Here is a 14,983-nt window from a genome sequence, read left to right as displayed (position 1 = left end):
ATCCTCATCCTCAAAGTCTTGGCCATGAATTTATAGTCCATATTAAGGAGTGTAATTAGTCCCCAGTTTTTCAGCAGTTCCTTCTCCCCTTTCTTGAAGACTAAGATCACAAAATCTCTTGTAAAATCTTTCCCTGCCTCCCCTGTTTTTGCTATTTCCTCGAACACTTCCACTATATCCCCCACCCCACCCATGCCCAAAACTTCTTGTAAAATTCCATAGGCAGGCCATCTGAGGGTGATTTCCCTCTTCTGAAGGTTTTTAAACACTCCTCTACTTCTTTTAAACTCTTTTCTTCCATCTTCTTTGCTTCTTCCTCCTCTGCTTTCTCTTTAATCTCGTCCAAGAAATCCTTCATCTTCTTCCTGTCTCTTTCTTTCTTCTGGTGTAGCTCTTTATAAAATCTTCTTGTCACCTCCAACACTACCTCTTTCTTTTCCACTCATGTACCACCTTCTTCCAGCACTGCTTTAAGCTCTCCTTTTGTCACCTTCATTCTGGCTGAAATGTATCGGGATCGCTATTTGTTTTCTCGCTCCCACGGTGCTTGTGGTAAGAACATTTTCTCTCTCATCTTTCTTTTAAACCAAATTTCTAACTTTTGACTTGTTTCTTCTCTCTTGTCTTGTACCTGCCTTCTTTCTGTGGCTTCCTTTAGCAGCTCCTGCATCTTTGCAGCTCTCTTAGTTCTTTTGTTTTTTTCCCCATGCATCTTTGGCCTTCCTTCCTGAAGAATTCTCCCATCCTCTAATTCACCATCGTTCACCATTCTCACCCGCAGAGCTATTTCCCCCCCAGCTTGAAGGAGGTGGGGTCTGTTGCTGAGATCTGGAATATAGATTCCTATTGGGGATCCACATTGCCGTGGGGGTGTGTGATTGATGGCTGAGTTTAAACTGGTTCTAGTAATTGAGGCTCCTTGTGATTCAGATCTGGCATATGAGAAGCTGTCTGGTCTAGATCGAGTTTGGGGGGCCAGGCAAGTCTGATGCCCCTGAATTAATGTAGTTACCAGGTTGCTTTGAAACACTAGAGGTATCCTGGCCAGAAGCTGTGCTATACCAGTATGTTATCTGTGACCACTGATACAATGGTTCCTAAACTATCTTGTCCTCCATACTGAGTATGGATTTTTCCTTCATTTGTTGATGACAGACAAAAAAGTAGGATCCTGGCAATGTTTCTTATTGCTTGCAATTAAGGTAGTGTTGCTTTTCTTTTTCTTTTCTTTTATTTCATGCAATCACAGCCAACACGTCTTGGGGGGAGCAGGGCCACGTCATCAAGTTGGAATGGGCTCTGCTGGCTGTTAGGGTTCTATGGAGAAGAACCTTTGGCTGCTCCAAAGGGTTCTATGGAGAAGGATGAAAAGCATATTTAAATTAAGATCTTATTTATGATGACATTGAAACCAAACTGGTTCAGCTACAGTGCCCTTCCTTTGAGAGTGTCCAGCCTCATGTTACCTGGATCCATGGATGAAAGCTAGCAGGCAGCATCTGTGTCTTCCATTGGAAAGAATTGTCCATGTTTCTCAGGTGGTTTATCTACCAATATCACTTAAAAAAGCTGTGGCTAGGCTTCTGCTAGGCAAGAATATCTTACCTGACTACCATCTATATCCTTCAGGCAAAGAGAACGTGTGGAAGGGGCAGGTCAGCTACAACAAACTTGAAATGCATTCCAGGTTTTGACTGACTTATGGCATGGAAATCACAGTAGGTTAACAGATACAGGCAGTAGAGGGATTTTTAGTGTTAAGAAAGTCAATCATTTGGGTGGGACAGGAAAACATTTGCTCTAAAAAAAAATGTTCATGGAGACGAGACTTGTTTTGCAGTTTTGTGTATTGTCCCTGTGTGTGCTTCCAAGATGCCTGATCTCTACACAGAAGCACAGCTGTCTGTCTTGGTGCCACTGGATAAGGGATCTGCATAAAGATGTTGCTTAATTAAAGTCCATTGTCTCATAACAGCCTAGGCAAACCATAAGCCCTCAAGCTGCTTTAAAGCAGTTTCAGTGCACACATGATGAGCTCCAAGCCTTTGAAGTTGCAGCAGAAATTGATGCATCGTTTTACATTCTAAATATGTCCTTTCCTTTGCCAGTTTTTTTTACAATCTAGCATTGTCTAAAAATAATTTTGGAGAACATAAATTTTGTGTCAAAAGTATTTATCTTAATGATGCATGTATGTGTCATCCATTTCAAATAATGTTACTAAAATCAAGTGTCCTCTCCCCCCCCCCTTGTATTTTCAGAGTTAATATACAAGGAAGTCATGGACCTGGAGGAAAGAACCAAGAATGGTGTTATACGTGGACAGCCAGCCCCTTTAGGTTGGTTACAATAAAAGCACTGTACAAAGCTACCCCATTTGTAAGCTAGGAAGGAACATCATTGACTGGGGCATGCAGGAGTAATAGATTGGTGGTACATGTCCAAGCACTACTTCAGAATTTCAAGAACACATTTGTAGGAGCTGCTTATGATTAATTCCCTTCATGGGGTAATACTTGGCACTGGTATAGTGGTTTGGTACCATAAAGCAGGGCCTGGCAACCTGTTTCAAGCCCCAGGCCAGAACAAACTGGCTCTGGTCTGGTGTGGGCCAGATGGCTTCAGCAGTGGACTGAGCAGTGGGGCAAGCAGTGCTGGTGGCAGGGTGAGTGGTGTCAGGGGACTGTGGGGATTAATGCTGCCATTGCTCGCTCCTCTGGCTCTGACACGTGTCCTCAGTGGGGCTCTGTATGCTAGAATTGGGCAGTGGGTCCCACCCCCAAATTTTGTGACCTTCTAGGACAGGGACAGGCAAAGTCTGGCCAATGGGCAGGCTCCATTTTCCAGGAGCCCTAGCCCAGTCACTGAGGCTGGTTTCCGTGGAGACCTCAGGAGGGGTGCGGCTGTGACAGTGCGAGGCTGGGGTTTCCATGGAGACCCACACAGGCAGTGCTGGCAGGGTGCTGCGGTGGGACTGGGGCCGGGATTTTGTGGCAATGACAGTGTGGTCAGAGCTGGGGCAGAGCCAGGATCTGCTGCCTGCATGCCCCTGCCTGGGGCCTGCGGGCAGTAGGGCAGAGCTGTGATCTGGTGCCTGCACACCCCTGTCCAGGGCATGCAGGCAGCAGATTGAGGCTCTGTCCCAGGTCTGGTCCTCACTGTCACTGCTACAAAATTCCAGCCCCGGAGCAGCTCCCAGCCCGGCCACACACCCTGCCAACGCTGTTCGGGCAGGACTCCATGAAAATCTTGGCCCCACGCTGTCACGGCCCCACTCCTCCTGGGGTCTTCATGGAAACTGGCTGCAGTGACATGGGCAGGGGCTGCTGGGAAATGTAGTCCACCCCAGGCTGGATCCACCATTTTGTCCACCCCTGTTTTAGGAGCTCTGTGGGTTGAATGATATGGCTCTGTTGGCTGGATCTTTGCCACCTCTGCTTTAGAGTATTAGTTTAATATTTGATCAAGCTGGAAACCTGGCAGTTCAATGTTTATTCACAGGTAAACAAAATGGAGCTTGGCATTTCACTATGAGAAAGTAGCTTTCAAGGATTGGTCTTTCATTTGGCATAACTTATCCAAATCAGGCTTCCTTTTTGAATTTGTCTTTGAAATTTTCATTGCAACTAAACTGCCTTCCACCATAAAAGTATCCTTTAACACTTGCAAATGATGTCTCCTAAGTATTAGAATCAAATATCTAACTTACATTGTTTTCCTGAATAACTAGATTATAAATGAGAAGGAAAGTGCAGAAGACCTTCAGAATCAATCATTTGTTTTGTATTAAATGTGGCTGAACTGAGCCATTACAGCACACCCTTTCACTAGCCAGTGAAACGTGTGTGGTATCAAATAAGCACTGTTGGCTCTCCATTAGGTCTTGAGCAGCTCAGGGTTTGGGAGTGTACCAGGAGTCTTGACTCAAATGAATGTGTTTAAGGGTGACTGGATTTTCAGAAATAATGAGCACCGTCCTCCCTCAACAGGAGCTGCTGGATGTTCACCACTTCTGAATATGCCACTTCTTTATATGCCTAAATATGTAGATATAGTCCTAACTTCAGGCCTCCGCTGTTTTTCAGGCCCCCTCTATACATGCAGATAAAGGTGTGATGGGATCTAATGCACGATCCATGCCACGCACGCATGGCAGGAGGCATGATTGTGGGATCAAGCATTAGATCTCATTGCAGCTGATTTCATGCACCGCCGAGCCCTGGGCATTGCGGCAGCTGTGATCCACCAGGTTCAGGTGTTTCATACACACCTGAGCCTTGGGCCTAACAGCAGCCACAACTTCCCAGGCCTGGTGGTTTCACACTGGGCATGGTGTGCCCCTGTGGCTGGGAGCCCCACCAGCTAATAAGGCTCCCAGCTGCCCTGTTATGCATGCAAATTTAAAGATTAACAGCAACCAGCTGTAAAGTTAGTATACATTTTTTAAGTCTAACTTTATAGGTGATTGGAGCTTGTTATGGTGTGATAGCCACTTTTCACATGTAGGTGGTCTTAAGGTAATTGTGCAGTTAACCAGGTAATTGTGCAGTTAACCAGTTAACTGTGCAGTACCTGTAACACGTAGAGGGAGCCTTAAATTCTTAGCTCTGTGCAGTGTTACATTCAAGGGTCTCCCTTTACTCATTGACAGTGATTCCTAAACTCAGGGCTGTGATCCCACAAAAATTCATGTGGCAGTTTGAACATGCAACTGGGGATCATAGGCCCAAATATGGGGCTGCCAATGTCTCCCTCCCAAGCTTAGAATGGTTGCTCTTGAGCCAGACTTGGGCATTTGGCACTCAGCTGTCAGGAAGTTATATTGTTACATTAACATAAAAAATACGGGAATATGGCTTCTGGCCGGCAGTGTAATTGCACTAACTTAAAAATATACATATCTCATGTGATGAGGGATTGTGACAAGTCTCTTAGGACAGGGCTGAGCAACATACATTCCACAGAGACACTAAATCTGGCCTGCGGAGCACCCGTGCTATTGCTGACCAGTGAGGAACTGTGCTGGGGCTAGGCAGCTGGAAGCTGTGTCTGTATTGCTGCTGCCTCTCCCCATCCCCTGCTTCTGGCTAGCTTTCAGCCTGTGGGGAACTGTGCTGGACTGGGCAGCACCTAGTAGTGCCCATGCTGCAGCTAAGGGGGTGGAGGGTAGGAGGCAAGGAGAAGCAGCTGCCAGATTCCTGGCCCCAACACAGGTATGGGCTAATCCTTTTTGCTGCTGAGGTGCCGTTGAAGACATCCAGCCCACACTGAACTGGAATCAGGTTGTTTCTGCCCATGGCTTGAAAAGGTTGCTGAGCCCTGTCTTAGGAACTTGTTGATCAGCAAGAAAAAACAATGGCCACTAGAGGGAAACAAATTAATGCAAGTACTGAACCATGCAACTGTATCTGCAACTGATTTGCTGTTTTGTTTCTCATAGCACAGGTGCAGCAATGATCAATGGCTCTCAGCATCCATCTTCATCATCATCTGTCAATGATGTGTCTTCAATGTCAACAGATCCAACATTGGCCTCTGATACAGACAGCAGTCTAGAAACGTCAGCTGGACCTCTGGGTTGCTGTAGATGACTACTTGGGGTTTTTTTGGGGGGTGGGGTGAGAGAGGGAACCTCTTAGTCGTTGACAGGACACCTTTAAAAATCAGTGGTATTATTTTGAGTGTTTTTCAAAAATTATTGTAGGATTCATTTGAAAGTGCTGTAATTTTAAACTAAGTTGTGTTATAAGCAGCCATACACAATGTATTTTTTGCTGTAAGTAACTCTGTAAAATATTAAATCCGATAATTTTTATCATCATTTAAAAAAATCTGCATATTTGCTTTACTATTATGCTGCTGATCTTTTTTTACTGAATTTGTAAGATTTGTTTTATCAAAGCACATATTAATGTTGTGTCATTACCATATCATGAAATATTTAAGATTTTATAGGGTTTTTTTTTTTTTTGCAATTTCTATTGGAATTTTATTCCATATGTTTTGTTCATGATATCCTTTAAAAGTTTTATGCTTGGTCAATTTGTCCTTACCCCAGATAACAGGAAAAAATACAGTGTAACCAGTTAGTTTCAGGTGTGCTATTGTTGTGGTAGCAGTGAACGAAACCTCCCTTTTATTCTGGCCTCTCACCTGTAATTCAGTAAAAGCAACAGTTAGTGAGTTTTGTTAGAGAAACAGTACATGCCCCTTTGCAGAGTAGCCTTATCTTAATGACTGAACCAATTTCAGAAAGTAAAGTAAAGCATATCTTTAAAGCTGCACAAATCCCTAGCCTGGTAAGGGGATCTGGTGCTTTCTGCAGAATCATGGCACGCTAAAGCTTACGATCACATAAAACAAGAAGAGGATACTTCATGAATAACACATTACAATGCAAATAAACTGTTTACTTCTACTAGCTATTAGCCTGTCTCTGTACACAGAAAACAAAGTATACCCAGGATACTAGACTGCCAAGAGGGAAAACTAGTATGCTGTAGCACAAGGGCGGGCAATTATTTTGGGCGGAGGGCCACTTACTGAGTTTTGGCAAGCCATCAAGAGCTGCATGACAGGCAGCCCAGGGCAGATTCATATTAATTTTCTACATTTTTTAGGGGCCCCACAGGCCGAATAGAATGGCTTGGTGGGCCACGTCTGGCCCGCGGGCCACATTTTGCCCACCCCTGCTGTAGCAGCTATCCATTCATATAGCATGTGGGACTTTGGTTTCCTAATAGTTTTGTGTATTAGGATGTGTAAGTTCTTTGTTGGGGGTATGTGTGTATTACTGGGAACACTCCAGCTATTTAACTACTCTTTCTCCACTCAAAGAAACAAAAATCCTGTAAACCAGCCCCTAAAGGAAGAACCTCAGGCAGTAGCTAATGCATTGTGAGCCATCCTAAGGAGGGCAAAATTGTGATGAAAAAATAGTATTTATTTCTTTTGCTATACCTGAAGACCAGCTTAGCTGAAATCTTAATAATGGTACTTTTTAAGTGATTTATATTAAGAAAGTTTGAGCACTAAAGTCCGAGCATCCAATGCACTCCTTTTAAACAAAAGACAATTAAATATGTTAGAATAGTTGCTAATTAGTCACAAAAATGGTGCTGCTCCTCACAGAACTTTTAACTGTTTACATTTTATATTTACTGAATGATTTATTTATAACAACAGATTTAAATCTGTTTATATCCAAGTTAAACATTCAAAGTTTTATTCCTTTGAAAAATGCAGATTGCTTGTGAATTTATTTAGGCTGTGCTAATTGATTACTTTGTGTAGATACATATTTTGTGAAACAGATTACATTTGAAGAGGAATTTAAATTAGTGGCATATATGAAAATGCATATTTAAAAAAGCATGCAGTTCTTACCAGTCACAAAGCATAAAAAATGAATAAGGCTAGTTATTGGGATTATCCAGGAATGAAACTGATGCTGCTCATTATTTTTTCCCCTTAGAATTTTTTGGATAGAATAAATATCCTTTTAAAATTACACTTTGATGAGGAAAATGTCCTATATCCCCATTTTATCTTTATTTCTCAATAACTAAAATTCCTTGTTTAAAACATAAAATGCAGGGTTGCAAGAACTGATAATGTCAGAAAGAAAGCTGACTCTAACTTGATAAACTGCAAAGTTGTTACTTTAGTTTCCTGACTAGATTCCTGGTAAGTGTATCTGTGTGTAGCATTTATGTGCTGGCTTGCTTTGGATATTTCAGTGTTACATTTTTAGAATGCATGCTTGTTGAGGCAGTTGGGTTTTTTTCAGGGTCTGGCTAAACTGTCTCATACCTCAAAGACCATGTTGTTTGCGTTTATTAAGCACTGGAGCATAGTGGACCATTTTCTTGTTGTATTTGGACCAACAGGGAAGTTTTATCTTTTTATCAAATTTTAAACTGTCAAGTAAAGCCAAACTTATCGCATTATTATGCAAGATCAGATGGTGATATGGTGCAGTTACAGAGCCAGAGAAACTCAGTTAAATCTGACAAAATTACTCCTGATTCATGTCAGTGTAATTGAGAGCAAAATTTGTTTAAGCCAAACATGGGAAAACAGTTTTCTCTGGTTTTGGAGGGGTGACTGTAACTTTGTAGCACTTGAAGTAGCTGCCCACTTGACTAATCAACAGTGATATAAAGGTTGCTCTTGATATAAAGATTGCTTTCCTAAATGTGTAGGGCTTGATTAATTTCTAATGCCAATATAAACCAACATTGATAGCTCCAGTGAATTCATGCACACTGGTGTGAGTGAGATGAAAATGTTAAGCCCATAATGTTCTGCAGTAAGGATGGACAAAGTGAGGGATTTTTAAAGACAGCATGCACCCATTTGCAAGTTAATCGGTTGTTTGTAGTCTAAAAAGCCACTTCATTGAGGGTGGAGTGTTGCATGTTGGAACCACGGACCTCTCCTAGGCACCATCCTCAGAGCAGTTATGCAGATTCTGCACTCTGCTATATTTTATACAACTTATGTCCAGACCTTCAGTTCCTGGCTTAATTCCAGTTCTGCTAACTTCCAAGCAAAGTGAAAGAGTTCCACTGTTCTAAGCCATTGTAACATTTTGCTAGTTTAATTTGCAATCTTTATTCAGTGAATTGTATTTCATATTTCAAGGACAGTTGAACACAGATGCAGGCAGGAATCAGGTAGCTGGTTAGAAATGTCCTTGATGTTCCAGCAGTGGTGATGGTGTAACCATGAAGATTCGCCATTCTGAGAGGAGCAACATTTGTGAGGCATGGCAGTTTGTTTGATTTTTTTGTTGGATTAGCTAGTGTGTTTGGGGGAGAGAGGAAATATGATTTCAGGTTTCAGGCACCCTTTGTCAGGTCTGGGAAAGAAGCAGGCACAATCCAAGCTAAGCACATGTTGTTTTGGTCCTTTGGTGATCTGTTGTTCATTTAGATACGTATATATCGTACAGTGCACCTTACTACTTATGATTTGTGAAGTTTGATTTATTCTTTTTAAATGATTCCTTGGTGTTTCACTCCCAGTAGTCTTTTCCATAGTATGTGCAGCTTTTCACCTCTAGGCCATGGGTACTAGTCCCTTCCTGATCAGTCATGAATGAAAATAACTCACATAGTGCATATGTAAACTGAGGTAAATGCCTGTCTGGCACTGGACTAATTCCCACCCTTCTGGGTAGTTGCAACAGAGAGACAGAGCAATGGAGATAGGTATTCTCTTCCTCTGTAGAGAAATGGGTCCTTTTAGCTCATGATAATCATGCTGATAGGGTAGGGGGGTCTGTGTTTGTGTTCAGAGAGGTCCCTAATCATTCCAAAGGAAAGATGAAAACTTGATGTCTTTCATCTGATCTATTCCATGTGCATGTGTGTTATAAAACTGCTGAATTCCCAAAGCAATACTAACTGAATGAACAACCTTAGGCTGTAAATAGACATCTCATTTGAATTGTCCTGGGGTTTGACCTGGATCAAAGCAGACTCATTGCAGACATCTACACACACTGCCCATTCAAGCTGAGTTGCTGCTCTCCTCCAAAGAAGCACCGAGGAACACAACTTGGCTGTCCAAGTAAAAAGCACAATAACCCTACAGACACACAGCCACATCCCAGGAAAAAGCACATCGTACCCACATACTTCAGAGGGACTTGAAGAAAGACAGTGGACTTGTATGTCTGTAGGATCCTGGAACAAAAGACTTTTTCCTGGGATAAATTTGACGTCTGTTTACAGGGTTTATAGACCAGGGGTGGCCAACCTGCAGAGTGTGTGCGGCATGTGTCAGACTAGGGAGGAGACAGGCAGCACAGCAGCACGTGGGGCAGGAAGAAAGCAGCAGAAAGGGGAGCAGAAGGGGATTGGGGTGGCACTCATGGAGGGTGCAGGGCTAATTCATGGCACATCTGTCCAAAAGCCTGGCCCCCGCTGTTAAGATTAACCTGGACAGACCCACTGTTCTCAATTTAATTAATTCTGTTAAACTCAGTTGTCCAGATGGTTCAATCTTGAATGACATAGATTAACTTTCAGGTTTGGTTCTGAAGTTGAAAGAGATGTGCTGTATTTGCGATACCAGCTTTCAGGTAAGACAATCCACAACACAAAAAGAGCTGTATTACTTCTCAACTTAAAAGACCAAGGAATTTGTACAGAATAGAGCAAGCTAGGTATTTACAAGTTTATAGCGACAGTGCCCTCTCCTGGTATATTCTACCTGTAAGAGGCATGATGAAGTTAAAAATCTATGGATTTATAATAGGGAATGTACTCCTCTGAGAGGTAACTAAGGCTACTGATTTCAGAATGCAAGAACAAGGCACCAGTAAAGCCAGTCTCTAGTATACACAAGAATACACTGGTCCTATATTAAGCACCCACCTCAAAGCTACAATAAAAAAACGACAAAAGCTAGTAAATGAGAACACGCACACAATATTATACAGCCTTTGATGCTCTTAAAATGAGTTTGTCAAGCAAGAACATATGAGGATAGGGGGAGAACATTCCAATTTGTATATGTTTTTCTTAGCTTGAGTAATTGAAACAGTCCTGGATGGGCTCCCTCTCTCTGAATATCCATCCAGCTCACTTTGTGTGTAGTGGTTTGTTTAAGCTGTTGACTCTTATTTTCCTATTGTTTTAGCTGACTTACTTTTCCACCTCACATAGAGGGGGAAAACTTGCATACAAAGTGTCAAAGGAGTGGAAATGGAGTAGAGGCTATCTGTATTTTTCAGTCAGATTAGAAAGATATTCTTTATGGAAGAATGTGTTGTAGTTCTAGCTCTCATCCAGCTTTCCAGTTCACTTAATTGTTCTTAGTTAAGTGCTCTTAACAGAGTTTTAGTGAGAGTCATATATTGATTCCCCCCCTTTAGATTTCTCTGCATTTGTTGTTGAATAAGTTATCTTCATGTGATGTTTCTACTTCCACAGCTGAAAAGTTAATCTGGGTTTTTATTGAACTACCTCACACAAACTTTCTATGCTTTCTCGAGTAAATAGAGCTAACCCTTTCTATTGGTTCTACACTGAATGTGAAATATAAAGTACATTTCCTTAAAAAAAACACTATTGGCCAATGTTGAGACAGTACCAGTAACTGTTTCCTATATACTTCACGTAAGATGTCATGTGTAATATATAGTTTATGTACAATAATGTGCATTCAGAAAATTGTGTTAGATGTAAATTGGTGAGTTTATTAATGTAGTCTGTTTTGTAGGTAAAATAGCTTACTAGTACTATCAATCCATCCTTTACATTTTACAAAAGGAATAACTCTTGGTAAGCTTTGCATACAGATAAATTAACTTTTGTAGGCCCAATATCTAGTCTATTTTTGAAAGTTCTGAAACTTTTAACTTATTACTGAAGTGGAGAAAAACTGGATAAATTCATTCCTCCTGGTCTCTTCAATGCAGATACTTGAGTTTATTCTGTCCGAGGAAGTGCAGAGGGGAAAACCACACCTATTAAATAAGGAAAAATAACAGTTGATTTTCTTTTTCACGTATCACCCTACCTATTTCTTTCTACCCTTGCTATCCCTCCCCACCCCCAACTCCCTCCAAATAAGCCACGGGTGGGGAAATACTGAGATCATTGTGGTTTTTTATCATTTCATGCCATAAGCCATTTCACATGCACCACTGGAATGTATACATTGTTACCTAGTATGTCAATTGGTTATAATGATATTTTAAATAAAAAAGGATAAAAAGTTGTTTGACCACTATGCCGTTAGTGTTTTTTCATTGCTAGGCTGGAGTGCTAACAATGTATAGTGAATTTCATCATGAAGCTGCAGCTTAATTGTTATCAGGTTGGTCCATTAGGAAATATACTGATTTTTTTCATGGTGCTATAGTCCATTATAGCAGGTATTTCTTTCTGGTTGGGGCAAAACCAGGCCTTCCAGATTCTGGAAGTGGGGTAATGCTGCATGACCTCAACCTCCCATGGGTTCAGCTTCCCTGGCCCTTCCTACAGGATATTTAAACAGTGAAGTTGAATTCTGCCTGTTGGCTTGTTTTAGTATTTGGTCATTCTGATGTGTACAAGGGCCATACATTTTGCCTCAGCTGCACTACCCTGGCACTTACACGGAGAGTTGTAGTGATAAGTGAAGTTCAGCATCTCCTGCTGCACTCCCCTCTCTCAAGCATTCTGCATGGAAACAGTGTCATCTATTGAGTGGATATGGTTGCCCTAACCCTCCAATGGACTGAAATGGAGCCACATTGGATTGCAGAGGCTGGCTCAACAACCTCCTCCCACCCCTTCATTTCCTTGATTAGTGAAGTCAGAAGGACTTCCACCAGATAGAAGATGGAACTGGAGTCCTTGGAGCCTGCATGAGTAGCCACATACCCTTCCCACTGGCTGCAGTTGGAGGGCACAGCCCAAAGGACAGACCCTTCTGTGTACATTAAGTGATTATGGGGCCCAGCTCCCACTCTTCGCTGCCAAGTAACACAACTTCCAGGGGCTCTAGCAGCAGCACACATGCACGAACCCCATGCAGTCAAGAGGTTGAGCCAAAGGGCCTCTAATCTTGGCAGTCCAAGCCCACAGCATCAGGCTTCCAGCCTCGAACACCAGCCTGCTCCTTGAAATCTCTAAAGTAGGAAGAAAGATGGTGAGTGCAACCTTTGAGAGTGCCTCGCAAGTGATTTTGGGTGATTGGCTCTCCCTGTGCTGAAATTAAGTATCACTGTATTAGAAAAGATTTAAAATAATTCCGTGTCCTAACACTGCTCCCCGTTTTTTCCTCCAGCCAATCCTGGAGACTTATCTAAATAGGGGGTCTCAGATTCGCTGGAGCCAGGTTACAATTTGCTGAGCAATTTTTGAATGAAAGGTGCCTGTAAGATTTCTACAGCATATTCTGTTTCATTGAGACAAAAAGCAGGGGGCAGCTGTTAATGAGATGCCCTCTCCCGCAGGGCTCTCCAACTTCTAAGCAGCTGGGAGCTGTACACCCTCCAGGCCATACCAGCGCGATTGCACCAGCGTAAGTCATAGCCTGCGTGCCTCAGGAGTGCTCTCCACCTTGATGTACCACACCATGTGGGCACTCTGGGCTCACCCGTAGCTCCTCAGCCATGGGCTCCTCCAGCACCGTGGACTGCACCATGTCATCATCCTGCCACCCTAGGATGGGAGCAGGAAGTGGAAACCAGAGAAGGGAGGGGGAGCTGGGAGACCCCACCTGCTGCTGCAGCTGGAGTGATGCGGGGAGTGGTGAGGGCCCCTGAGGCCTGCCAGTTGGGCAGACCTGCTCTAAGAAATGGCTTTAGCTTAGTGATAACAACTGCTATTTAATTGGGGCCTATTGCCATCAATTTTAGCTAATACCAAATAATGTATTGACGTGTAATCGCATGTTAAATGAATGTGACATATTTAGCTTTGCCTGAAGCCTTAGCTAAGGATGGCTTTGGTTTTGGTGATGTTTAGTCAAATAGTTCAAAAGTACAGACTGAACATGCTCTCACTGAAATGCTTTTGCAAGCCAGCAGCATGTTGAGTCTTTGGCAGCTGTAGCGTTTTCTGTTGTTGTAGATTCTTACCTGTCTCCTGTTTTGGGAAATTTTTTTCCCCTTTATTTTTTCCCCTCAAGAAATCAAGAAATCTTGACAAGCAGAATAGCATATTTGTCCTTGTGCTTTGGGTGGTGCCTTTTTTATTTAGATTTGTTTACATTTGTATTCCTATCATGTATCTGATAAGCTCTGATTTTAAAAAACGGAGGCACTGTTCTTGCAAGAAGAGCATGCCTTGCTGGTTGTTTTTTTTAAGGCCCAACAAAATTCTCCAGGGTATAAACTAGTTTGAATTTCATTAATTCCAGAAATGAGATCCAGAGTACTAATGGCCTTGCTAAGTACTGTGTAATCTATCCAATCTTTATTACTGCCATGAGCCGATACTTGTACACTGGAAAAAATAGAAGGTAATTGCTAAATAACACTGCTCTGCACAACTGTTCGTTCAGTCTTGCAGGGTACCCACAAGGTCATTCTCCTTCCCCAAATGTTGCTAATCAGCTTTATGTTTTCATGCACGTTCCTGTGCCAGGATATGAGCTTTCTTGTGAATTCTCATTTCCTGCTCTTTTCCCCTCAGTCTTATCTCTTGTGCTCTTCCCACTCTCTTGAGATGCGTGAATATTAGGGGGAGGTTTTCTGCAGGGGACAGTGGTCAGGGAAGATGGGGAAGTGCTCAGCCTATTTGCAGGGATCTCATAGCTCCTTTGGGATTTATAGTTACTGTCCCATCCTTCCATGCTAACAGCAGTGGAAAGCCAGGTATTTCTCTTTTGTGCTTGTCATAAAATAAGGATTAGGCCTGTGTGAAGCTTCGGTCGGCAATTCGATTCAGAGGAGATTCGGCTCAATTCGGCGACTGAATCTCTGAATCTGAGTCTGTCACAACCCAAAGTTGTGGTTTTTCTTGTTTGTGTGTGCTTCGGCATCGCTAAATCATGTTCCCGCCAAATTGCAGCTCTTTTGCATGGTGGAGTATTCTGTTACAACGGAGGACCCGCGTGCAGGAGTTTTTCCCGCCAGTTCTGTAGCTTTCTTTGCATCGTGCATTTCTTTTGCATTATAGCGATGCACGATGCAAAGGAGTTCCTGCCATTTGTATTTAGATTCGTGCCACATTATTGGCCGGTTCTAAATGTAGGCATACGTGGCGGCTAGCTATTGGCTTGCTAGCCGTACAAAAGGCTTGGGTAGTTTCCGCCCAAGTCGGAGAGAGAGAAAGCACGTGGAGTTCGGGAAAGGAGCGTGAGGATCTCTAAGCGCTGCTGATCCCTACGAACCCAGCTTTTTCCTTAAGAGGGCAACAGAGGTTTAATTTGTCGAACCCACGGAGCTTCAACAACTCCGGGGGACCTATTTACCGAACCCTCGGAGCCTTAACAACTCCGAGGCACATACCCTCTAGCCTCTCCCCGTCGCCGATCG

The 14,983-nt window shown here is 42.8% G+C and overlaps 1 protein-coding gene across 6 annotated transcripts in view; it reads left to right on the top strand.

Annotated features, from left to right (window-relative positions):
- MAPK8 (mitogen-activated protein kinase 8) overlaps positions 1-11,736 on the top strand; it is a 126,531-nt gene extending 114,795 nt beyond the window's left edge. For 5 of the 6 annotated variants that reach the window (XM_006014762.3, XM_006014764.3, XM_006014763.3 and 2 more), the window contains 2 exons: positions 2,262-2,339; positions 5,446-11,736. In XM_006014762.3, coding sequence (XP_006014824.1) covers positions 2,262-2,339; positions 5,446-5,591 — 224 coding nt within the window. In that variant the 3' untranslated portion in view covers positions 5,592-11,736. Of the gene's footprint in view, positions 1-2,261; positions 2,340-5,440 lie in introns of all 6 variants that reach the window. The other variant, XM_006014765.3, reaches the window with a different exon arrangement.
- Positions 11,737-14,983: the final 3,247 nt, after the last annotated feature.

Source organism: Alligator sinensis, unplaced genomic scaffold (assembly GCF_000455745.1).
Source record: "Alligator sinensis unplaced genomic scaffold, ASM45574v1 scaffold264_1, whole genome shotgun sequence".
NCBI classification, from domain to species: Eukaryota; Metazoa; Chordata; order Crocodylia; family Alligatoridae; genus Alligator; species Alligator sinensis.
The sequence above is the reverse complement of the archived record's forward strand: the minus strand, read 5'-3'. Positions and strand labels throughout refer to the sequence as shown.